This window comes from Hyperolius riggenbachi, chromosome 9 (genome assembly GCF_040937935.1).
Source record: "Hyperolius riggenbachi isolate aHypRig1 chromosome 9, aHypRig1.pri, whole genome shotgun sequence".
Taxonomy (NCBI): Eukaryota; Metazoa; Chordata; class Amphibia; order Anura; family Hyperoliidae; genus Hyperolius; species Hyperolius riggenbachi.
The window spans coordinates 45,009,627-45,037,247 of record NC_090654.1 but is presented as its reverse complement, the minus strand read 5'-3'; the positions used below and the strand labels follow the sequence as shown (position 1 = coordinate 45,037,247).

General features: G+C 45.5%; 1 protein-coding gene across 5 annotated transcripts in view; it reads right to left on the bottom strand.

The window, feature by feature from the left end:
* The window catches only part of LAMB2 (laminin subunit beta 2), a 193,882-nt gene that overhangs the window by 85,357 nt on the left and 80,904 nt on the right, over positions 1-27,621 (bottom strand). For all 5 annotated transcript variants that reach the window (XM_068252640.1, XM_068252638.1, XM_068252642.1 and 2 more), the window contains 5 exons: positions 13,390-13,463; positions 11,925-12,113; positions 10,273-10,336; positions 5,328-5,530; positions 2,070-2,190 (listed from right to left, as the gene is read on the bottom strand). In XM_068252640.1, coding sequence (XP_068108741.1) covers positions 2,070-2,190; positions 5,328-5,530; positions 10,273-10,336; positions 11,925-12,113; positions 13,390-13,463 — 651 coding nt within the window. The remainder of the gene's footprint in view (positions 1-2,069; positions 2,191-5,327; positions 5,531-10,272; positions 10,337-11,924; positions 12,114-13,389; positions 13,464-27,621) is intronic.

Here is a 27,621-nt window from a genome sequence, read left to right as displayed (position 1 = left end):
ACATAGAAGATGTATACCCCAACGGCCTTTCCTTTACACCAGGGGTGTCAAATTCAAATACACTGAGACCTAGTCGTGGGCCAACCTCAATGTCTACTGGCCAGTGGCCACCTTCCTCCCTTATAAAGTTGGTGATGGCCCCCTTCAGCTCCTATACAGTTCTCTGGTGTTTAGTGGTCCCCTCACTCCTCTATACAGTTCCCTGGTGTCCCTAGTGTCTAGTGGTCCTCCCTCCCCTATACAGTTCCCTGGGGTCTAGAGTCCCCTACCATCCCCTATACTGTTCCATAGTGATCGATTTTCCAAATCAATTTCCATTCACTTCTATGAAAAACCGACCAGAAAAACTATCGAAAATCAGACCGAACATGACGGAAATTATTTATCGAACCATTTATGTAACAGAAAATTGTATGGTGTGTACCTAGCATTACGTTCCTAACCTGTTAACCTAACAGATTGAAGAGTGACATATAGATTGCTATCAAACTAGCCTCGCCACTGTCACATTACACCGATCCTTCGCTCACTGCACTGGCTACCAGTAGAATGGAGAATACTCTTCAAGATTGGACTGCTGACATTCAAATCCCTGCACAATCTGGGCCCTGGATACATGAAGGACCTGCTGAAGCTGCACCACACCTCTCACAACCTCAGATCAGCAAGTTCTATAAACTTGGTCACTCCCAGAGTGCACCTCAAAAAATCTGGAGATAGAGCCTTCTGTCATGCTGCCCCTACTCTTTGGAACTCCCTGCCACACCCAGTAAAGACAGCACCATCCCTGGAGCTATTCAAATCCAGACTGAAAAGCCACCTGTTTAGCATGGCATTTCCGGACTTATAAAATTCTTCCTCTGTACCACGATGGTCGGAGCCATGCTTATGCGCTTTGAGTCCTACGGGAGAAAAGCGCTTTACAAATGTTATTTGTTGTTGTTGTTGATATAGTAGAATGCAGTCAATTATACAGCATACTAACTTTTTAATGGACAACTGTAATGAGAGGGATTTGGATGCTGACATATTTATTTCCTTTTAAACAATGCCAGTTGCCTGGCTATCCTGTTGATCCTCTGCCTCTTATACTGTTACCCCTAGACCCTAAGGGCCCTTTCACACTGAGGCGGTCCAATGCAGTAAATTTACCAACTCCCATCGCAGCCTAATGAAAGTCTATGGGGCAGTTCACACTCCCCACGTTGCGGTACGCTGCGCCGGAAGTGCCATATCTAACGCGTGACCATACCTACATTACCGTGCGTCGACTTGCCTCAATCTGCGTCAGACTGGAAGTCATGTAAGTCTATGGTAACGCGCATACGCTTCTGTGTACGTCATCAATTGCACGGTAATCCCCAAAACCTGTTTATGGCAGTGCGGTGTGGCTGCCGCGCCGCCAATCTGCAGTGTGAAGCCGGCCTAAACAAGCATGCAGCAGATCAGGTGTTTCTTACATTATTGTCAGATCTGACAGATTAGCTGCGTGCTTGTTTCTGGTGTGTGATTCAGACTCTACTGCAGCCAAGTAGATCCACAGGCAACTAGTATTGTTTAAAAGAAAATAAATATGGCAGCCTCTATATATTCTTCTCACTTCAGTTGCCCTTTAAAGTACCGTCATTTTCCTGGTTTTAGCATCAGAAACACTGATTGTTTAGCTATGCGGAATTCTCCTCTACCCCCCTGAGCATTCATGGAGACCAGGTATATTTTGTACTGGCTTTGGAATTCTCAGTAAACAAAAGATTTGCAGAGATCCGACCGATCGTACCATTGATTGTTTTGGGAAAGTGTATAGTTAATGGGCATCTTGAGACACACCTCCTGTATGTGACTGCACTTATCTCACATTACAGACACAGTTACAATAGCGGCAGGACAGGAACAGCTAGCCGGTTGGATCTGCTGCCGCTTGATGCTGGGTTTAGTGGGAGCGCTGCTTCTGCAGCTCTGGCTTCTCCAGTCACGGGCCTAGTGTGCCTAATGATAAATCCGGACTTGGCAGCTATGTGTTAAGATGTGTTCTGTCGTTTGTTCCAGACAGAAGTAAGTTCCAGACTTACTTTTACAAGCGTTTGTGCTTCGACCCTCGGCCGGCCTCCAGGGAATGTCGTTGAAGAAACCGTCACACTGCTCACAGTTCAGCCCCTTCGTGTTGTGCTTACACACACATCTTCCATGAACCTACAAAAGACAACAGTGTGACTATGCTAACAGCAACACCATGACATGACTGTGTTAACACAACACACTTAGGTGGCCACATACCATACAATTTTTTAAATATCTGTGCAATTCAAGAATATCAATCAATTTTTCTGATTTTAACATTTTAAAAATCTGACCCATGTACCACACATGCAGGGCCGGGCCGAGGCAGAGGCTGAAGAGGCTCCAGCCTCAGGGCGCAGTGTAGGAGGGGGCGCACAATTCATTCTGCTGTCATTCCCAATTGTGTTTGAAACACAAAGAAATAAGAAAAGGGCATACACAGCAGTGACTGCAAGCCAGATAACTAGAGATGAAGGTGTTGGGGATTTTGGGGGCCCTAGGGTGCCTCTAAAGGTGCGTACACACATGCGACTATAGTCGTTTGAAACGATCGTTCCCCGATTATTTCAAACGACGATCGTTTGAAAAAAAGCAGCCAACGACTATTAAGTCTAACGACGGACGAGCTAGATCGTTCAAAACTAACTATCTAGCTTTCCGGATTTTTCCCAACGACGATCGTTTGCAAAAGTATCACATCGTTGGAAACGATCGTTCGTACTAGGTTTGACATGCGCATTTCACTATTTCTACATGGAACTTTTCATTTTTATGCGCAAGCGCAATAGTTGCTTTATGTGATGTAACGTTCGTTTTAACGATCAGATCGTTACACACCTTTTAAAACTAACTTTACTTAGGTCGTTCTTTCTTCAATTAAAAGTTCGTTCGTCGTTCATAACGAACGATCGTTGTCGCATGTGTGTATGTAGCTTTAGTCTAATAGCAATTAGTGTGTGACGGGTGGGAGGGATGGAGGGGCGCACTTTGGTGTCTCAGCCTTGTGTGCTGAAGGACCTTGTGCCCCGGCTCTGCACACATCTATGTTCAATTTTTCCACAATTATGATAAAAATGATTGAAAACTGAGAAAATTGCTCGGGTGTACATAACTGTATATTAATACATTGACCACACACCATTGAATTTTCCAAGAAACTGATCTGAAAAATCCACCATTCCCGATCAACTTTTATCGAATAAAAATGGGAAATCTGATCGGATTTCTTGCTCGAATGAAAAAAAAAAGCTTTTGATCTTTCAGGAAATCCGATCTTTTTTATCGAATTGCTATAAACAAAAATAATTTTATTGCATCGTGTGTGGCCACCTTATTAAGCGTTAACTACTTAGCTGTCTGAAAAAAACCCGAAACAACTCAAGTGGGATTACACTCAAAATTAAAATTTTACTCTAATTCAGGGGTCAAAAACATTTTTGGCTGAGATAGCCATAAACGCCACACATATTTTAAAATGTATTTCCCTGAGAGCCATACAGTACGTTTCAAACTGGGACAGTGTGCATGCGAAGCAGAGGGCTCACGTCCCTGTTGCCATGGTGATGTGTATACAGTTGATCCTCCACGCAGCGGAAGTGTCAGACACGTCTTCAGCATCTCTTGGGTTTCGGCAACATCAGCAATTTCCCCGAGAGCCAGAGAGGATAAATGCTGACTAACAGCTTGTACAATTAGCTAGCTGACTTGGGGGTTGATTCACTTTGTAGGGCAAGATCCCTGCACTTTGGCCCAATAGGCTCACTGTCAAGTGACAGGCAGCCTATTGGGCCATTCAAAGTGTGTGAATCTCATCCTACAAAGTCACTGGTCCTGACAGGGCCCAGAGTGTGACAATTGAAGCCGGCGTTAGTTTTGGGGTAGCGCCAGTAAGTTAGCAGTGCAGCTACAGCAGTAGTGTGCCTACTTTTAAAATTTTACTTGCGCTGTCACACTAAGCTGCGCTGCTTGAGCAGTGTAGCTTAGTGAATCAACCCCTACTGATTTGTCTGTGAGCCAGATGTAGCCATCAAAAGAGCCACATCTGGCTCCCGAGCCATAGGTTCCCTACCCCTGCTCTAATGCATTAAACACGGTAAAAAAAGGAATATGGAATACTAAAGGACTGCTCTGATGTCCTTCAAATGCACATTTACACCTCACGGAAGCTAACTGATATAATTGCTGGCACAATTACTCGGTGAAAGTGGTCAGGAACAGAGGGACATACGTGTCTGTTTTTCTAGAATCAGCTACTATATTATGACAAAGATGCACCAGATATTGATAAGTAAAAAAATACAAATACTTTATTAATCAAAAATTACAAAAAAGTGCTTTAAAAACATCATGGGATGGCCACCCCGCCACAGCCAATCACAATCCTTCCACAAACACCCACACAGAAGCACACCACGGCCGTATATCAGGCACGCCAGAGGGATCTTATGGTGTATAATGAGAAGATATATATACGGGACACCAGTCCCAAAATGGCTCAATAGATTGGCACCTCCACAGCCAGGTATTGGTTAGTTCAGCAGGCTCGATTAGTGGGTTATAGCAGTCAAAGGCAAAGCAATGTCACTGTAGCAGAAAGAGGATCAAGCAGTGCAGGCTCGTGTCTCACGAGCAAACATCATCACAAACGCTGCAGGTCAACAGTTCCAAGATTAATGGCTGTAAACAAAAATCTCACCACACCGAGTCCTCCCGACATGCTGTTAAGTCCAGGCTGGAGTAGTACTGGCTGGTGCTGGTCACACATCATGGTGGAGTGGTGGCCATGGAATTGTGGGTGAAGCAGATCAGATGGACCGGATCGAGCAGCAGCTGCAGGTCCAGGCACCTGTACCCAGTTAGCTAGGCTGGGCAGCGTGCGGGGCAGATGGATATCACCCAAAGGATCAACTGCTATGTGCTGCTGCTAGGTGGCCGGGGCGGTGCGGCGTCCCATGTGTAAGGAGAAGCGCTCCGACAGTTTCGCCGGCTTCCTCAGGGGGCGTAATTGCTGGCTGCAGGACTCAGATTGACTACTAATGAAGTAATTAGTGAGCATATGAAGTAATTAGTGAGCAAATATAGGAGAGAAATCTCTGCTTCCCCCCTGGATACAGTAGGAGCACTTCTACCTTGATTACAAAAGGCATTTTGCACTGGAGGGAGGCAGGACATGTTGCAGCACCACTTTTCATTCGATTCACAAAATTGTTATATGTATGGCCACCTTCACATCTACACCCCGTAAACAAACAGATAAAGTCAATGCTTACCATGCCCTCCACATCTCCGGAGACCCCCTGGATGGGCGCACACTCGGAGGCGTGGCCATAGCAGAAGCAGTTCCCTCGGACCACCAGCTCATACAGAGCATAGTAATACTTCTCTTTGATCTCCTGGCGGGAATCCAGCAGGTTGTCGCCCAATGTATGCAGCCTGGTAAAGTTAATCCTCAGGTTGGTGATCTTGAGAAGATCTGAAATGCAGAGGCGGAGTCATAAGAACTTACGGTATTGAAAGGAAACTGTCTGTGCTTATGAACCAATCGGAACATAGATTTCATTTTCTTTTTTGGGCCTGGAAATAAAATGGAATATCAGAGAGAGATCTGGCTGCCGGCAGTGTTATAGCAATAGCAATAGTGAATGCAGAGACAGCCACTTCATCAGCTCTTCACCCGTAATATAGCCACACTTCCCAACGTTTTGAGACAAGAAAGAGGGACACTTTAAGAAACACCCCCTGTCACACCTCTAACCACGCCCCCACCACACCCCTCGCCATGCATATCACAAAGAATTCAGAAGCAAAAGATGTAGTTTTATCATTCAAACCACACTGGTTCTTTCTATTATCAGTACTTTTCCTTCATTTTAACATTTGAAACTTAGACATTTATCAATTTACATGATAGGAATAAAGTTAGAGACACGTTTTTTCAGTAGAAAATTACATATATTTACATAGATCTGTACATCAGTCTTGAAAGAGGGAGAAAGAGCAACAGAGGGATGTGGTTCCCAAAGAGGGACTGTCCCACTGAAAAAGGGGCAGTTGGGAGCCAGGGTATAGCAGTAATAATCAGATGATATGTATTCTGAACAGAGGCAATCATTAATAAATCTCAGCCAAGACGCTATCTGCGTGGAGTTTGTATTTTTCCTCCAGAAAAATTCCAGATATTTTACAATCATTATTACACAGAGCCCAACAGTAGAACATTCGTCATTCTACTAGCGGCAGTGGCGTAGCAATAGGGGTTGCAGAGGTTGCGACTGCATTGGGGCCCTTCCTCAACAACAGTATTATCTCTTTATTGGTCCTGTGCTGGAAATAATAACTTGTATAGATGCTTTGAATAGTAGTAATCATTAACACACTGTTCCCCATCCCCTTCTTACACCTCTGACACTGTGGTTGTCCTTGGCAGGTTTTAGTGCACCGTAACAATTGTTATGTATAGAGTGCTTAGAGGGGCCCAATGTAAACTTGAACCGGGGCCCGTAGCTTCTTAGCTACGCCACTGACTAGTGGCTATCCCGGTGCACAAATTACCATGCACCCTTCTTCCACGTAAATGGTCAGGCCTAATTCAACAGATTCCTCACACAATGTTACATAGTTACATACAGTAGTGACATAGTTATTTGGGTTGAAAAAAAGACATACGTCCATCAAGTTCAACCAACAAATAAGGTACAACACCAGCCTGCTCCCTCACATATCCCTGTTGATCCAGAGGAAGGCGAAAAGGCATGGCCCAATTAGCCCCAAAGGGGGGAAAAATCCTTCCTGACTCCACAAGGCAATCAGATAAAATCCCTGGATCAACACCACCGGGCATTACCTAGTAATAATAGCCATGGATGTCTTTCAATGCAAGAAAAACATCTAAGCCCCCCTTAAAGGACAACTGAAGCGAGAGGGATCTGGAGGCTGCCATATTTATTTTCTTTTAAGCAATTCCAGTTGCCCGGCTGCCCTACTGATCCTCTGCTTCTAATACTTTTAGCCATAGCCCCTGAACAAGCATGCAGCACATCAGGTGTTTCTGACATTATTGTCAGATCTGACAAGAATAGCTGCATGCTTAATTCTGGTATGATTCAGACACGACTGAAGCCGTAATCTTTCTAAAGAAAAAAAGTTTCCCGTCCTCCCTTCACTTCCTGTAAGCGAGAGAGCTCACTTACAGGACTAAAAAAATAGTGATGGATGCAAAACTGTAAAAATGCCCCTTTATTTCCAAAATATTGGTGCCATACATTGTGATAGGGACATCATTTTAATTGTGTAATAACCGGGACAAATGGGCAAATAAAATATGTGGGCTTTAATTATGGTAGGCTGTATTATTTTAAAGCTATAATGACCGAAAACTGAGAAATAATGATTTTTTTGCTTAATATTCCCGTTAAAATGCATTTAGAAAAAAATAATTCTTAGCAAAATGTACCACCGAAAGAAAGCCTAATTAGTGGCGGAAAAAAACAAGATACAGATCAATTCATTGTGATATGTAGTGATAACGTTATTGGCAAATTGGGAGGTGAAAATTGCTCGGATGCATAAGGTGAAAAACAACTGAAGGCTGAAGTGGTTAAGGTCGATCAGCCCGCAAAAATGCCTGATGTATAGGCACCTTTAGAATTATGTGGAGATCTATAGCTCATTGATATGCTTTCATGTGAGTCCCCAGAGTTAGAGACTACCCAGCAAGCTCATGGTGAACCAGAACTCGTAGGAGTGTGTAAGGGGCTACAATGGACCAAAAAGCCCTCTTACTAAAATGTTAAAGAGAACCCGAGGTGGGATTCTGACAATGCTATCGGCATACAGAGGCTGAGTCTGCCTATACTGCCCAGCCTCTGATGCTATCCAGATCCCCCCTAAGTCCCCCCTGCGCTCTGCTATCCCCCATAAATCACAGCCGCACTGTCAACACGCAGCTTGTCACAGCGGGCTGTGTTTACCTATGTTCTGTCAGTCTCGCCGCTCCCCCTGCCTCCTGCATAGCTCCGGTCCCCGCCCGCGTCCCTTCCCTCCCCGCTGATTGGAGGAAAGGGACGCGGGTGGGGACCGGAGCTATGCAGGAGGCGGGGGAAGCGGCGAGACTGACACTACAGAGGTAAACTGCGTGGCTGTGATTTATGGGGGATAGCAGAGCGCAGGGGGGGCTTAGGGGGGATCTGGATAGCAACAGAGGCTGGGCTGTATAGGCAGACCCAGCCTCTGTATGCAGATAGCATTGTCAGAATCCCACCTCGGGTTCTCTTTAACATTTTAGTAAGAGGGCTTTTTGGTCCATTGTAGCCCCTTACACACTCCTACGAGTTCTGGTTCACCATGAGCTTGCTGGGTAGTCTCTAACTCTGGGGACTCACATGAAAGCATATCAATGAACTATAGATCTCCACATAATTCTAAAGGTGCCTATACATCAGGCATTTTTGCGGGCTCTTTAAGTAAAACAAAAGTTTACCTTTAAAACAGAAGGTATTTGCCATAATTCAGGTTGGAGTGAGCATATGATATCTCCCACAATGCATCACTGCTGAGTATGCAAAGTATCCTTTGTTGTCCCTGTACACTAAACACACCTCCAGAACCGCTGGAATGCAATGATGTGTCAGCTTGTTATTATTATAGAGGCAAATGAATCCAACATGCATACAGACTGTTTTGGATTGGTTGATTCTCATCAGTGCATGGTATGGATTATTGTGGCTCTATGGAGTAGGACTTGAAACACCCAGAGTTACAGATTACCCAGCAAGGTCATGGTGAACCAGAACTCATTGGAGTGAGTAAGGGGCAACAAGAGATGGATTAAGATGTAACTGGGCCCTAGGCAAGGTAGTAGATTTGAAGGTGGGGGGTCGAAGAAAGTGGCAGATGGGCCCCTTGACACCCACTAGGCCCCAAGCACCTGCCTAGGTTGCCTGATGGGTGATCCTGCTCTGCTGTCCCGTGTATTATCTGTGGTGGGATTGTTGTCTGGCAGGGTGACACTCGGTGAGCCGGCTGGGACATGTCAGAGTAATCAGCTTTTTACACTCCGCGCAGGGCTGGGGCCTGGACAGGGGCCAAGAACAACACCCAGTATCATCCGTTAAACAGGGAGGCTGCCATGTATGGCAATAGAGCAAAGCCCAAAACACGAAGCTAAATCAGTAACAGCCACAGACATCATCTCTGGGCTCAGAAAATAGCTCCCTGCATTTAGAAAGGATTCAGACATCCCTGGTGAGGGTGGGGGAATCGCTGGAGAATGGCTTGTGAAAACACTGCTAATCCCCCCAGCATCCTGGTGGTGCAGAATAGATGGGCCTACACTCTGGATCCAATAAAGGCTGATACACACCATGCTATTTTCTTTGTGTCAGATAGACTGATCGTCTGATAATTTCCAGCATGTCCGATCTGCTTCCAATCAAGAAAGTGATCGATTTAGTACAGTACTGATCTCAAAATCGATCCCTTTTTTGATCGGAAGCAGATCAGACATGCTGGAGATTATAGAACAATGTTTATGCAGATTATTAAGGAGCGTACACTCTTCTAGACTTCTGTCACCCGTCAGGGATCGGGACCCGATTCCCTACGGCAACATTACTGGCGGACCTGTAGCTGACAATGTTCGGTTGCTATCAGGGCCAGATTTGTACTCTTTACTGCCCAAGGCCACGGTCACTTCAGTATAGGTAGCAAAATTACCCCTTACTCCTAGTATAGTTAGCCTGATGACCACCCCTCCAGTATAGGTAGCCAGATGACCCCTCCCCACTTTCCCTCCAGTATAGGTAGCCAGATGACTCGTGAAGTATCGTGGTCAGACGCTCGCCTGATTTCCCTGCATTGCAGCTTGCAAATGCCGCAAAAGTTTAGCCTGCTGCTTTGGTGCCCTTGCTCCCGTGGTGCCCTAGGCCATGGCCTAGGTGGCCTTGGCCTTAATCCGGCCCTGGTTGCTATGCGGGGTGGGGGTTGGAGGGACGACGGAACGGTGCATGACATCACAAGGCAGGTGGGGGAGTGGCGCAGACAATGTGATCAGCCGTTGCTTGGGGTTAGTTGATCCGCCAGGCAGATCACTATCAAATTACTCCAAAAAGCAGGCTGCTTAGATACACTGCTTACGTACACGGATGCTTTGAGTTTAGTCTTTTGTGGAGACCAACCTTCTTATATGTTTCTGTAGTGTTCTTGGAAAGTACTTACTCTGGATTCGAGGGCTGTAGGGGTCTCGTACTGGAATTGCTGGATCCAGGACTCTGTATATCACCTATGAACAAGTTTAACAAAGGTTACTATAAACAATGAGACAAGGCAGTTACATACCTGGGTTTGAAGGATGAGCCATCCAAACCTGATACAGTATTTCATTTATAGGTAAGGTCTAGCGGGTGGAGTCATACTGCAAGGAACATGGGAAAGACCATGGTTTAACTTTCCAGCATTTACAAAAATGTAAAGTTTGCTTTTGGTGGCTGGACAGTGTACTGGTTAAGGGCTCTGCCTCTGATACAGGGGATCTGGGTTCAAATTTCGGCACTTCCTGTTCAGTAAGCCAGCACCCATTCAGCAAGGAGATCTTAGGCAAGACTCCCTAACACTGCTACTGCCTATAAAGCGCTTCCTAGTGGCTGCAGCTCTGGTGCTTTGAGTCCGCCAGGAGAAAAGTGCAGTATAAATGTTATTTGTCTTGTCTAAAACATGAGAGTAAGAAAATGGTTTTCTAGTTTTCCACAATAAACTATCAATTTTCAGATTTTCAAGCTATACAAGAAACCTTGTGTATATTTTAAAGAACAACTATCAAAGAAACTGTTCTTCTGTAAACCCCATATCTATAGAGCTTTTAGCCAGCAACACTAGAAAGCTTTTCAGAGGTCCCTCATCACAGCCTGTGTGAAAAAAATGCCTTGTTTACCAGTAGTGTGTCAGCGTCAGTGCTAGAGGCTAGAGTTATACCATGTAGCTAGGTTCCACTTTCACTATTCATTCACAGAGGAATTATTTACTGTTTGTTTCTGCCCTGCTTACACCTACACTGCTTTCTCACCGATCACATGAGAACAGCAGAGAGACTTTCTAGATACAGAGAAGGGTCTGAAGAGAAGGGCCTGTACTTTTTCCTTACTTGGATGCTCCCCCCTCCCCCCCCCCAATTCAGAATGAGATCTCCCTCCCTGGCTGTAAACGGTTCACTTTACACTGCAAGGCCGAGAAAGAGACACAGGATCAGGCACACGGAGCGGCAGCTGAAGTTATTTTCACACATTTGAAGCTACAGTATACTTCTGCTTTCTATCATTCTGAACAGATTACAATCACAGTATTACAGCCAGTGAGGATTGTTTCTGTATGCTGGATGTTCTGGGCACAGTCCTCCATAGTAATGCCCACAGTGAGAACTGTTCTCTGTAAATGTCTTATTTTCTTCACATAAAACATGAAAAGATGGAAAAAAGCCTCTGTATTGCTATTTGCTAGTAATTACTGGAAATATATGTGGCATTTAGAATTTTAGTTAACTTTGATAGTTATCCTTACAGGTTTGCATTTTCCCCAGAGTCTAGACTGCTTGGACACTCAATAGTAATTGACCATGACAGTAAGCAGATAGACCCCTCCTTCTGTGACTACTTCTGTGGGACATCACGGTAATGCACATCCTGACAAACTACTTACTTATCTGTAAGGCGTTAGGTAGGGATGGGGCTAACTGCAAAGAGAGGAGGCGCTAAATGGCAATTATCAGTTAGGATAAGGAGGTTAGGGTTAGGCACCAGTAAGCTATTATTGTTGAAGGGCAGTGTTTATGGTTAGGTGTCAGGAAGGAAGTACCTTCGACGTGGATACATCCATACCTCTCCTTCCGTTGAGGGTTCAATCTCAGAATATCGAGACTCACAGATGACATCATCCACTTTCCTTGGGGCTATGCGGGAGATATTAGAGAAGATCGCTGCACAGTCATACGAAAAGTATCTGTAGACCTGCCAACTGCGTCCGAAATCTGATGAACGTTCCACCAACATGGCTGCTGGCCTGAATGTCTACGATAAAGGAAAAAATGGATTCAAGTACTGATAGCTCAGCAAGAGCATCCATACAGACTTATATAATATGGCTAATCTATAAAGAAAGTTTGCCAAATTAAAGAACTCGTATACACAGTTCATTTCACATTAACATTTTAGGTGTGCTTGTCTTCACTAGTAAGTGTTACGGTACTCAAGCCCCCCCCCCCCCACACCCACACCCACACACACTAACCCACCATCCCAGTGCCTAATACTAACCCACCCTCTTAGTGCCTAGCACTAAACCCATCCCACCCAATGCCTAACACTAACCCACCCTCCATGTGCCTAATACTAACCCTCCCCACCTAGTGCATAACACTAAGTCCCCCACCTAATGCCTAACACTAACCCACCCTCCTAATGCCTAATACTAACCCTCCCCACCTAGTGCATTACACTAAACCCCCCACCTAATGCCTAACACTAACCCACCTTCCTAGTGTCTAACACTAACCCTCTCCACCTAATGCCTAACACTAACCCCACCCCACATTATGCCTAACACTAATCCCCACCTAATACTTAGCACTAACCCACCCTCCTAATGCCTAACACTGACCCAACCTCCTAGTGCCTAACACTAACCCACCCTCCTAGTGCCTAACACTAACTCTCTCCACCTAGTGCCTAACACTAACCCCATCCCAAATTATGCCTAACACTAATCCCCACCTAATACTTAGCACTAACCCACCCTCCTAATGCCTAACACTGACCCACCCTCCTAATGCCTAACACTAACTCTCCCCACCTAGTGCCTAACAATAACCTCCTCCCACCTAATGCCTAAGACTAGCACCATCCTCATGGGACTCAAACTACCTCCATTTATAGCCAGTTGTCTACACAATAGACAATCTGCTCCTCTAATTCCAGTTGTAGTAGCTGATAGGTTACTACTACAACATTGGACATCCAGCTCACCACGTGGCACCCGATTACTGATAATTAGCACAGGCTTCTATTAGATGCCTTCCGATCCCTGCGCCCAATTTCTCTGTTCCGCTGGTAACACAGCTCCTTCTTCCACCAGACAGAAGCAGAACAGACAATACCTCGCAAATCCTCCCATTATAATGAGAGGAAGTGAAATACGTTGAATTCCATTTTCATTGATGGGACCCCCTCCCAGCCCCCGGATTATCCTCCACTCTCATGAATAAGGGTTTTGTCTTCATAAAATAGCGGAGGAGAGATGAAACGCGGCGGAGGTAATTTCCATAATCAGCAGTGATATGAGATGTACCTTGAACGTCATGATCAGATGAGTGAAGTGAAATTCGGCCTCCAGGTCCAGCTGAATGCTGACTTCAGCAACCCCTGGGAACAAGGAAACACAACACTGTGATTGGCTGCTCAGTCGGTAACTAAAACCATAGAGATTCAATACGTTTTCATACTGGAGTGATTGCTGAGACCATACAGGTCTGTGAGATACAGGAGAACAATGCAGGGGGTATAGCCACTCATCATGGGCCTTCAGCAAAACTTAGCCTTCACACCCTCCCCTGTGTCAACCTTCACAGCCTGGGGCCCCATCAAAATTTGTGGTCACCATGATCTTCACCCCATAATAGCAGGGCCACTACTCTGTTTTCCCAAAATTAAGACATCCCCGAAATATAAGCCTTACTCTGAAAGAAATCCCTTGCAGCGGTAGGGGAAAAAGTACATCAACTTGTGTTATTATTGGAGCCCATGGTCACGTGGGCAGGACCATGGCTCCGTCATTGAGCAAATCAATGCATTCACTGCTGCTCAGCGAGTACAATGATTGGCCCTTTAAAGGAGACATGGTCCTGCCTGCAAGACCATTGGCTCCAGTAGAAGAACAAGTTGCCGTACTTACCCATAGGCTGAAGTTCGGGGACACGGCGGCATGGAGCTGGGGGAAAGAAGAGGATGCATAGGGATATTGGAGAACATGAGGGACAGCATGAGGGACAGCATGGCATGGAGCTAGGGGTAAGAGGAGGATGCAGGGGGACATCAGAGAACATGGGGTACAGTGTGGCATGAAGCTGGGGGTAAGAGGAGGATGCAGGGGGACAGTGGAGGACACTAAGAGGACATGGGGGACAGAGTATGGCACCAGACACAGGAGTACAGGGGATAGAGGAGGACACTGGTACAGAGGGGGGCACCAGGAGGAGACTAAAGGTACAAAGGGGCCACACAAGAGGTGGATCCAGCAGAGGAAAAAGCAGCACAGTTCAAAGAAATATAAGACATCCCCGAAAATAAGCTCTAGCACATCTTTTGGAGCAAAAAATATTATTTACGGGGAAAACACGGTATTATTCCACCTATCCACAACAAGTATGACCACAACAACACCTGCTTAGAAGAGGGGTGTGGGTGTATCAGAGGAGGAGAGGCAGGGATGATTTTTTGTAGAGGACATGGTAGTCATGGCTGTTGTGTTCAATAGTTATGGAGGCAAGTTAACTGAAGCTAAGTTTATTTACAGGATTCACCAACCCTCTACATAAGTCTTCACTCTGTGTTCCTAGCCAGAGCATAACAGGAACCAACGACCCATAACAGTCCAGATAATCAATGCAGCAATACAAGTAGAACTGTGCCATCTACAGGCTAGATGTAGGATCACCACATACCACCACCACCCTCTTGTTACAAAAGCTTTTTAAAACAAATAATAATTCCAGTATTTGTATAGAGCTTTTCTACTGTCGGACTCAAAGCGCTTGTGAGACAGATACTAGAGCGCAGTGTTAGGGAGTCTAGCCCAATAACTGAACAGGTGCTGGCTTACTAAACAGGAAGAGCTAAGATTTGAACCCTAATCTCCTGTGGTAGAGGCAGAGCCCTTAACCAGTACACTTTCCAGCCACTAAATGTCAAATGTGCTAATATTAAATTAAATCACAGAGAAACAGTATGCAAGTTAACTACTGTACATAGTCTTTTCTCAAGACAGACGGCCGTGCGCGCGAGTGTGGCGGATGTGTGCACGCTGACGTGCAGCGGTGACTGACCTAGAGCCCGTTTTAAACGGGCTTAGGTCACCTAGTACAGTATAATAATATGGTAGGACATCATGCTGGGTGCGCACAATGCAATTTCCCATCCGACTGACAGGATCTGACAATTATTTCCTAAATATCTGATCTGCTCCCGATCGACAAAGGGATCAGGAGCAGTTTGGATACTGATAATAAAGAGGACAGTCGACATTGGTAAAGAAGGGGAAAGTGAAGCATTCACCCAGCAGGGCACAGGGCTGTGCTCACTCCTGACTCTGTTAAACTCCCCAGAGCTGCTCCATGGTCTGTACACACGCTGCTGCTTCATGCTCTGTACACACGTTGCTGCTTCATGCTCTGTACACACACTGCTGCTCCATGCTCTGTACACACGCTGCTGCTTCATGCTCTGTACACACACTGATGCTCCATGCTCTGTACACACACTGCTGCTTCATGCTCTGTACACACACTGCTGCTTCATGCTCTGTACACACACACTGCTGCACCATGCTCTGTACACACGCTGCTGCTCCATGCTCTGTACACACACTGCTGCTCCATGCTCTGTACACACGCTGCTGCTTCATGCTCTGTACACACACTGATGCTCCATGCTCTGTACACACACTGCTGCTTCATGCTCTGTACACACACTGCTGCTCCATGCTCTATACACACACTGCTGCTCCATGCTCTGTACACACACTGCTGCTCCATGCTCTGTACACACGCTGCTGCTCCATGCTCTGTACACACACTGCTGCTTCATGCTCTGTACACACACTGCTGCTTCATGCTCTGTACACACACTGCTGCTTCATGCTCTGTACACACACACTGCTGCTCCATGCTCTGTACACACGCTGCTGCTCCATGCTCTGTACACACACTGCTGCTCCATGCTCTGTATACACATTGCTGCTTCATGCTCTGTACACACACTGCTGCTTTATGCTCCATACACACACTGCTGCTCCATGCTCTGTACACACACTGCTACTCCATGCTTTGTACACACACTGCTGCTAGAGTGCTCTGTACACACACTGCTGCTCCATGCTCTGTACACACGCTGCTGCTCCATCCAAAATCAACTGTAGCAGGGAAAGAAAAGACGCAGTGCTGTGAGCTGCAGGATACCTGCAGATATTCTGGTGTCTCAACTTGTGCCTGTCCCCAGACTTTGGTCAGACAGAGGTCCTGGTCTGAGGGGGGGGGGGATTCTGGGCAGCTGTAATCCCCCCCCCCCCTCTTCCCCCTGCATTTGCCTAAACTCAGTACCTACAACAAGAATTAATCTTAACTTTATTGATATGCAAATTTACATAGCTTGGAATTAGACAAATCCAAATCAATAGCTACTGCATTTGATTGGTACAGTTCCAAACAGCATGCACATATTTGCATGTCATTAACATAAAATTTCCATCAGCTCCACATTTTTTAGCATCTCATTAACCACCGTATTTCAAACATGTCAGTCCGTTGTACAATAAGAACAAACAAAAGTCTTTCTTATCTCATTTTGTACACGGGCAAAATTCAGTTAGAAATACTGAACTCAGGCAGCAGGTTAGCCAGCCTCACTGGGGTCCTTCCAGGCAGAGAGGAGCAGAAGATAAGAACGATACAATTAAATAACAGGATAAAAAAGCAGTTCCAGACAGGAAAACCTTCCCTGTTCCCTGTTAGGCCATTGGAGATTCAGGCTATGACCAATGCATCTTTGTGACCGCTTCTTTATAAGTCTATTTCTTGTTGATGGAGTTTATTTTAGAAGTATTTGCAGTAATATTACATGCCCTATCTATCCTGTATTTCCAACTTTGGCCAATGTCAATGTTTCATTTCACCCCGCTATCGCTGAAAGTTCCGGAACATCAAAGCGTTCTTCCTTTGAAGCTGTGCTGATGACGATGAGGGAATGAGAAGCAAAGATTAACAAATGCTAATCTTCAAAATCTCCTGGATGAAGTTCAGTTGGTGTATTTTTTTTTCTGAAGAGATAATTTCACACTGCAGTTCTCCTGAAGTATTAAACCTCCCCTCATGGCACGCTGGATACCCTGGTCTTGTGCACACATTCGTTTTTTGGGGGCTGTGTAGAAACCACTTGATTGGCTGACGTGAAATTACTTTTAAATGACTTTGTCAGGAGCCGTTCCATCTTCAAAGTAGACATCCAAAACTGCAAGCTGCGATCATCTTTCACAGCTCAAGAGATCCCTACACACGCTAGATTAAAGTCGGTGCAAACAAATGAAAGTCGGCGCAAACAAAATGACGTTGCTCAAATGACATTAGTCAGCAAAAAGATAACAATGTTGTTCATACACACCGATATTCCAAACCATTATGTTGTTTGAATACTACACACGCAAGAAGAGGCGACACTCCTTATGACATGGGTTCTAGGAGAAGACAAGTGAAAAGAACAAGAGCGAAGTCAAGTGAAAAGAACAAGAGCGAAGATGTAATGGATTGCGGAGATGCCGCCGCGCGGTCTGGCAGCGGGGCGGTTGTCTCCGCGTTCAGACCGGCGGTTTCCGCACAGCAGCATGCGTCTGGTTTGCCTGGGCCTTCTAGTGCACAGAGATGGAGAGCTACGCGCACGCACGCTAGAAGGCAAGCCCTTTATGCCAGTAGGAGAGGGATCAGCTGATCAGGTTGATCAGCTGATCCCAGCACGGTTACTGATTGGCTGAGTGGCGCAGAGCGGCGCGGAGGAGCGCTGCAGTATATATACTAGGGGTGGGACGACGAATCCGGCGAATCAACGAATCCCTCGAATATTGGGAAATATTCGAGATTCGTGAATTCGAATCCCGACGCCATTTTTCACTTTCTGAATCTGCCGAATCCCGACGCTGCATCGCCGCACATCCGCCGCTCCCCCCGCTCGCACTCGTCCTCCCCCGCTCCCCCCGCGCCTCCTCCGTTTGCCAGCATCAACTCACCTGAGCAGAGCGCAGAGCGGCAGACCTCTCACTGACTTCCTGGTTCCCCCTAGTGACCGGCTCTTACAATGACGTCATCAGTAAAAGCCGGTCCGGCCACTAGAGGGAACAGGGAAGTATCGAAGAGGTCTGCCACTCTGCGCTCCAAGGGAAAGGTGAGTAGATACTCATGCAGGGGTGAGCGGAGGAGGCACGGGGGACAGAGGGGGCCGTGGGGGGTTGTCGGTGAGCGGAGGAGGCACGGGGGACAGAGGAGGTGGGGGGGGGGGGGGCTGGCGGTGAGCGGAGGAGGCATGGGGAAGGCCTCTATACCAACCTACAGGCCCCTATACCTACCTACAGGCCCCTATACCTACCTACCTAAAGGCCCGTATACCTACCTACCCATCTACCCACCTACAGGCCCCTATACCTACCTACCCACCTACAGGCCCCTATACCTACCTACCCACCTACCTACCTACCTAAAGGCCCCTATACCTACCCACCCATCTACCTACCTACCTACAGGCCCCTATACCTACCTACCTACAGGCCCCTATACCTACCTACCCACCTACCTACCTAAAGGCCCCTATACCTACCTACCTAAAGGCCCCTATACCTACCTACCTACCTAAAGGCCCCTACACCTACCTACCCACCTACCTACATAAAGGCCCCTATACCTACCTACCTAAAGGCCCTTATACCTACCTACCTACCTAAAGGCCCCTACACCTACCTACCTACCTACCTAAAGGCCCCTACACCTACCTACCCACCTACCTACCTAAAGGCCCCTATACCTACCTACCTACCTACCTAAAGGCCCCTATACCTACCTACCTACCTACCTACCTACCCTATACCCTGCTACCTATACTGAAGGTCCCTTTACCTACCTACCTAAAGGCCCCTATACCTACCTACCTAAAGGCCCCTATACCTACCTATACTTAAGGCCCTATACCCTATATACCTATACTGAAGGTCCCTTTACCTACCTACCTACCTATACTGAAAGCACATGTACCTTACTACCTATACTGAAGGCCCCTATACCTAGCTACCTACCTATACTGAAGGCCCATATACCCTGCTACCTATACTGAAGGCCCATATACCCTGCTACCTATACTGAAGGCCCATATACCCTGCTACCTATACTGAAGGCCCATATACCCTGCTACCTATACTGAAGGCCCATATACCCTGCTACCTATACTGAAGGTCCATATACCCTGCTACCTATACTGAAGGCCCATATACCCTGCTACCTATACTGAAGGCCCATATACCCTGCTACCTATACTGAAGGCCCATATACCCTGCTACCTATACTGAAGGCCCATATACCCTGCTACCTATACTGAAGGCCCATATACCTTGCTACCTATACTGAAGGCCCCTATACCTTGCTACCTATACTGAAAGCTACCCATATTGAAGGCACCCATACCTAGCTAGCTATACTGAAGGCACCTTTACCTCGCTACCTATGCCTGGGTACCTATACTGCGGGCAACTATACCACGGATCGCACAATTCTTATGTGCAGGATTCGTTAGATTTGGCATTCGAAAGGTTCGAGATATTCGAGAACCTTTTTAGATTCGGATCCGGATTCGGATTCGAAGAAATTGTGGATTCGTCCCATCCCTAATATATACCGTAGATCTTGCTGGTCAGTCTCTGGTTGTCTGCCGTTGCGAATACTTACGTGTGAGCACTCAGACCTCAGTTGAATCCCACAGTGTGTTAGAACCAGGTGGACCTGGGAATTCACACTTAGCCAGATTACTGCTGTGTTATACTTTAGACCAGTTCCAGGGCGTTGAGACCAAGGACCTCACACCCAAGCTTAGGATCACTGTCATTGCTGTGTTATACTTTAGACTAGTTCCAGGGTGTTGAGACCAAGGACCTCACACCCAAGCTTAGGATCACTGTGTCATTGCTGTGTTATACTTTAGACCAGTTCCGGGGTGTTGAGACCAAGGACCTCACACCCAAGCTTAGGATCACTGTGTCATTACTGTGTTATACTTTAGACCAGTTCCGGGGTGTTGAGACCAAGGACCTCACACCCAAGCTTAGGATCACTGTGTCATTACTGTGTTATACTTTAGACCAGTTCCGGGGTGTTGAGACCAAGGACCTCACACCCAAGCTTAGGATTACTGTGTCATTGCTGAGTTATTCTCTAGACTAGTTCCTGGGTGTCGAGACCAAGGACCTCACACCTCAGACTAGGACTGTGCTTTATATCTGTTATGACTATTTGCTCTGTCGACCTCTCTCTTGCTTTCTGATTCAGTACCTCTGCATATCTGTCTACCTGTTGCCAAACCCTGCCTGTACCCAGTTACCGAATCAGCCTTCTGTCTCTGTACCTTATCTGCTCGTGTGTTGCCGACCTGGCCTGCCCGACCCTCCAGGCTGTCACTCATCCCTTGAGTGCTCAGTCTATCTGTACTAGCTGTGACACTATTCCACCAAGTGTCAGTTAGCATTAGGACTCCTGCTCCTCAGAGAGTCCGGCCTGCTAGCAGCCAGTGGCCTCTACTCCTCTGGAGTCCCCTGACTGCAGTACAGTCTATTATCTGATCACCAAGTATCACTGGTTGCCAGGTTCTCTCTATTCCCTCTCTCAAGGAGATAGTCCCTGCACAGCGGAGGGCCACCTGCCCCTCAGGTGGTTCCTGGCCGAGCTGCCTGTGTCTCCCGCCTCACGGGAGATAGCCTACAGTTACACCAAACACTTACACTTCATTAGGTGTCCAGAGGTTAGTCATACTTGTATTATTGGTGATTCTGCAGATCATCCATAATCAAGTATACATCTGTATTATTGATGATTCTGCAGATCATCAATAATCAGATTCTCTCTGTGTGCTGACACCAATCGTTACAGAAGACAAGTGAGAAAAACAAGAGCGAGAACATGACATGTGCACATGCTCTGAAACAATGTTGTTTGAACGATTTGCACACACACGGCCGACTGAAAAATATCTGCCCAAAATTAGTCTGAAGTGATCCACAAGTTGGATTGGGCAGAACACCCGATACCGCTCGCTTGTCGTTAGTTACCTGGGCCTTCTTCCAGCCCCCTGTAGTCCACATGCTCCCTCATCCTCCTCCCGGTCCCCTCTGTTGCACCGCTGTTCACCCGGTAAACTCCCCAACTGAGCTATTAGGAGACCATTGTGCATGCAACACGGAGGGAGGTAACAGACTACAGGGAACTGGATGAAGCCAGAGGTAAGTAGAAATCCTTTTGTTTTGAATGTCTCAGGTTTACTTTACCTGTGCCCTGCGCTCTCTGATGAAGAAAGATGCAGCAATAGCATTCCTTACACCACAACCTTTTCTACTCCTTCAGGAGCTCTTCTTTGGGACATTTAGCTACATTTTTTAGAGGCAAGATCTTTAGCAGTGATGTGACACAAAAAGCAACATTTGGGCATTCTGCTTACTAAGCTATCTAATGGAACAGTACATTTCCATCTGTCTCTGGTGTTAAGATAACTGAATTAGTTCAGTTGTTTATGGTGCAAGACTTAAGCCTGGTACACACCTTCAATTTTGATTGGCCAATCAATGACCAATTTTACCACCTCTGGGTAGCATGAGAATTTACCCATACAATCTGCTCATAGTAGTCAAAATCTGCAGGCTTTCATACTACATAGAGGTGGTAAAATTGGTCAGTGATTTGCCAATAATAATTAAAAGTTTGTACCATTATAAATATGTGTAGGCTGCAATAGAACCTATATCCTGCAAAATGACACTGATATCCACAACAAGGATTGATTTCTGGAAAGGCCACAAGGGCCTGGGCCTCAGGTGGCTAATAACCAGTGGGAGTGGCTAGACATAGAAGAGGAGTTATTGCACATAGAAGTGGAGACTGCAAATGGAAAGGGGAAGCTACAAATGTGGAGCAACAAATGGAAGAAGAAAGCTACCTGGGAGGGGTGATTCCTTCTTGTTGGCAATGGCAAAAATAGAGCCAGGCTGACTGAGATACGATTTATTACAGCAGAAACATTTCTGATTAGGTTGGAGTGGTTGTAAGGTTCAGGGCTGCATAATGAACACACTGCAGTGGGTAAATGAAATTTGATTTTGCTGCTGACAATCCCTCTTTAAAGAAAAACATTTCTTTGCTACAGCCGATACAAATCCTGCAATAAATCTGCAGAGTGTCTACTCCCTGCTTTCATGGAAGCAGACATAGGGTTAACATCCTGCGTTTACAAATCAGTTGCTCTGTCGAGGGAGCCAGCTGACACAGCTGAGAGATCAAATTACAATTGTGAATAATTCACAGATGAGGGGGAATTAGACAGGTTAAACTCTCTAAATACATACAGGGTGCATTTCTCTTTGTTTTCCTTCTATCCTGTGCAAGAGTTCAGGTCCACTTTAGTGGATATGACTCAGTTTAAGCCTCTCTACAGACCATACAGCTCTGATCAGCCCTGCCTTTTAGCATACATCAGAAGTAAGCTTGCATTTGTCATCAGAGGACTCAGTGTTATGGGCTGCGAATCCCCCTGATCTAATAAAGACAAACATAATGACAAGTAGCCCTTCGGGTATCAGGTGCGATGTCTTAACAAGTGCGGATAACGGCCAGGGCAGACAGCAGCTGCAGGAACTGGTATACCAGAGACCAGCCAATGCCCTGACCGGTTTCACTGGAAAATGTGCTGGAGATTTACAGCTGCCTCACACCTGCTTTCTCTCCTATGTCAGATAATGGCATTCTCTCTGCCTGAACTTTCTAGGCTGGACTGAGGCCAGGCGCTGTACAAGTGTTATCGCGGGACTGACATTGCAATGTGCTTTATGTATGGCAGCATGAAATGGAAAGAAGTGCTCAGAAGTCAACTCCTCTCACAAAAAGTCTCAACATCCCCAAACAGCTGGACTTTCTCATTCTGTGATTCAGAAATCTCTGTGCCATGACTGGCGTCAAGTTCACTCACAGATGGTCCAGAATCCTCGGGATTAAGGATTCCTCTAAAATTACCCAGAATCCTTTGGTCAGCGTAGACTATGTATTCTGTAAGGAAGCTGAAGAAGGTTTTAGGACATTAGTGGCTACGTACTTTACTAAAAAGCCAGTCCTGTTGGGTCTGAAAAGGTTCCTTTATTATTGAAGAAGGCTCAGTGCGCCTGACAAGTACCTGAATAAAGATGTGTTTAGATCCTTGTGCTCTCAGGGCTGTTGTCAGGGAAGTACAAATAGTACTCCTGTATGGGGCCCATAGAGAGTCGGGGCCCGAACAGTGGGTGTGCCACACAGGCCTCTCTGGCAATTATCAAAGCCCAGGGAAGTATAGTGACATGTCCTGAACTGTCTTCCATGAGTCTCTTCTGCATGCTCTACGCCATACGTTTCAAACTCCAGCCAAGTCAGACCTCAGAGCCATCAAATTTTGGCCCCTAAGTGGTTTCCCCACTCTGATTTTTGTTTGGCCCACTCAAGACCACCAGGGCCGCCATATAGGGGAAGGGTGTGGGGAAGCACTAGATACCAGGGAACTGTACAGTGGAGTCCCTAGACACCAGGGAACTGTATATGGAGCTCCTAGACACAAGGGAGTATTCAATTCCAGCCTACTTAGTATGTAAGTGTAACACCCCTGCTCTACGAAGATCGTCCCATCCCTCCACTCTGACACTGAGGGGAGGGGCTGAAATGCTCTGTTTCCATGTTCTAATCACTGCCAGTGAACACTGGCTCTGTATCCCAATATGTTGTTAGCGACCTTGACTTGTTTGCAGGGGTGTAACTAGAAATCATTGGGCCCCCCTGTGAAACTCCCCCCCCCCTTGCTTTCTGTACCGGTAAACTGAGAACCAATGTTTTTCAATTAGCTAGTGCACATTTGAATGTGTGACAGCAATTAAATACTGTAGGTATTTTTTCTATCAATTAAATTCACTTCTGTGATAAAATGTGCATGTTTTCACACATATAGACACACACAGTGTGCAGAAAACGCATACAGGAAACGGGCAGACAAGTGTGCTCCCAGCCTCAGCTTATTACACTCACTCTGTCCACTTCTCATGGAGAAGAACTGGCTCTGCAGACTTCTCCAGTATCACTACAGAACAAAGCACTTGGATACACTTGGTAGAGAGGCTGGGGGCAGAGCTTTGTACACAAGACCCAGCTGCACGCTGAATAGGGACAGTGGCTGAGCAGATGCAGTCAGTAGAACAACTGTGTAAAGAGCAGAAAGTTTTTTCTCTCCGTGTCCTTAGTTGTCAGTCTCTCAGGACAGGGAAAAGAAACCCAATGTGGCTTCTGGGCCCCCCTGCGGCTGCATCCCTTGCATGGTCTATTGTTACGCCCCTGCTTGTTTGCCAAATCTGTCCTGTCTATCACCTTTTCTCAACTATGACCTTTTCCTGACCTCTTTTGTCTACTGTCTGTTCCAACATTTCACTAGTCCTCAGCTAGACTTCCATATAATGTATTTTATGTCTACTGCCCACTCTCCCCAGGTATGTCCAGGGGCTGCAACTTAAGGGACATGCCTATAAAGGCTTGCAGGCCTTGCAGGAAGTTCTGGTTGAAGCACAAGCATCAGCCTCTTATAGTGTGCGCCCTGGCACAGTTCTGAGCCCAACCAAGATGGTAAAGCAGGAATTTCAGAGAAGGAGAGAACATGAGGGATGCAGGAGACTCTAAGCATAGCAGTTAGTCACGTGGTGAGCAGCAGAATTATGTGATCTATTGGCCAGTTTCATTTGCTCTACCACAGAGATTTGAAGTCATGGAGAAGTGCCAACACATACTCTTGGGTAACCAGTAGTCTACGTAGGCTAGTTAACCTACAGTTTTATTTTATGTAATGTTTTACTGTTTTATTGTCTCAGCTCAATGACACAGTCTTTCAAGTGTCCCAGAGCTAAAATATATGAACTATTGACCTTTTGTTATTTATCCACTGCACTCAGATGTTGTTCTCTTCCAGTGAGGGTTACGCTATAGAACGACTAGGTCCCAACTGGAGAGAAATTGTCACTTGCTTTCCTGAATTTTATGTCTTTTGGGCAGAAAAAAGAAAAGGAACACAGCCTAGTTATTAATATGTTTGGCACTGTACATACACATGTTTATCTCATCACGTCACTTCAGGTACACTTTAAGGGACCACTATCACAATCAATTGTAACATTTTAAAATACAAGAAAAAACAAACAAAAAGTACATTTCTCCCAGAGAAAATATGCTATAAATTACTTTTCTCCTATGTTGCTGTCACTCACAGTAAGTGGTAGAAATTGGACAAAACTGACAGTCCGGCTCCTCATGGGGGATTCTCAGGAATTTCTTTATTTTCAAAAGCACTTAGTGAACAGCAGTTGCTCAGTCCAACTGCCAGAATAGTGTGCAGACAGGTAGGGGTGTTAACCTGCATTTTTGTATAGATCCTTTCCAGGGATTGCTTTTGTAAACAATAAATGAAATGAGAACCCCCCCATGAAGAGATGGACTAATCAAAAAACCTGTCAGTTCCATCAGATTTCTACTAACTACTGTAAAGTGACAACAACATAGAAGAAAAGTAATTTATAGCTCACTTTACTCTTGTAGAAACATACTTCTTATTTGTATGTGTTTAACCAGTAATGTACCACGTGTTATTTTAAAATGTCATGTTGGTCCCTCTTAACGGACCAACAGACGGTTTAGAATGCTCTCTGCCGCCCTGCCGCACGTCAGTTGTGTGTATCCATCACAAATTGTAGAGCTGCGATGGTGAAAGGGAAGAGGTGTTCCCTGAACCAATCAAATTGCCTTTAAGGGAAAGATCATGGCTTTAATGAGAAGCCAATGATCTTTTCTGTAAAAACACTGTCTGTGTGTTTGTTCAAAATACGCAGACTAGTGAGTGAGGGACATCTAGTGGTAAAAAAAAAAACATAAAACAGTAAAAATACACATTTTACACTACATTTTTCACTTTGTACATTAAATAAAATTAATAACTCCTCCCCTCCCCGCATAAAAAAACCCAAAACAAAAATATTTACGTTAGGGACTCCGCTTTTTTACTATGTATGGCATGAGGATATATTACTGTTATTAAGTGCTTGTAATTATTGATCCAGTACAAAAAACTCAAAACAGAACAAATTCACCTTTATCTCAAAATAATATATTGTTACCATACATTGTACTACGGACATAATTTAAACATTGTAATAACCGGGACCAATGGGCAAATAAAATGTGTGTTTTATTTACAGTAGCAATATTTATTTTAAAATGATAGGGGATAGAATTGGAAAAATAGTGTATTTTCCTTTTAAATTGAATAGAAAATAAAGTAATTGCTGAAAACAAATATCACCCCCAAAAAGTCAAATTTGTGGTGAAAAAAAAACAAGGTATAGATCATTTCGGAGTGATAAGTAGTAATAAAGTTATTGGCGAATTAAAGACAAGTGAAAACTGCCCTGGCCCATTAGGGTAGTGGTTAAATGAAATAAGGTGTAGTTATCCTACTTGTTGCCAAAACAACAAAAAAATAGCTACCAAATACATTTTCCTCCTGCATGCGAGTATTAGAAATATGAGTCAGATTTCCTGAGAGGAAAATTTGACTTTCGCATCCATCGCTTTCGTTTTCCAAACTCCACTCCGGGGAGATACAAAACTCTCTTCAGCGCAAAAAAAAACAGAAGAATTTTAATAAGACTCCAGATAAAATAGCTCTCAGGATTAGTCTGGGAAATCCTCAAAGGCCTCGTATCCTTTTTCTCTGCGACAGGACTAATCCAGAAGAAGGGGATATATGTAATTAAAGGAACCTGCTTTAATGAGGGAGAGGACGAGGAAAGGTGAACAATCGTCTCGCTGGATTTAGCTTTCGTGGCGCCTGAGGCTGGGGGACAGACCTGTCGCCACACAATCTTTCTGTGGTGAAGTCTCAAAACTGGTGCACCAGGCGGGCTCCGTGTGGCTGATTTCATGAGCAGCAATTCATATTTACACAGTTTTTATGTGTGTTCTTCTTAAAAACCACTTAGCATCCAGACCTTGCTCCCCCCTCATGGACCAGAGCAGATTTGACATTTTAGCTGTCCCTATTTAATCAGCAATAAATAAGTAGGGATACTACTTAAAGAAAAAAATTCGTACAATAAAAAGCATACCATTCTATTCATTATGTTCTCCTGGGCCCCTCTGTGCTGTTTCTGCCACTCCCTGCTGCAATCCTGGCTTGTAATTGCCATTTTTATGCAGTGTTTACAAACAAAAGACATAGCAGGTGATAGGCTGAGAGTAGCTCAGTGTGTGAGTCATACAGAGTGTGCAGGGGACCTGGAGAGGGTGTGTATAGCTTATCCAATCACAAGCAGCACAGCACATTCCAGCCTGACTGCCTGAGCCTGACAGACCCGACAGAGGAGAGAAAGATTAGATCATATAACACAGATAACACAGCCACTGTGCAACTAGGAAAGGCTGCAGTAAGCCAGAGCACATTAGAACAAGCATAGGAACTTATA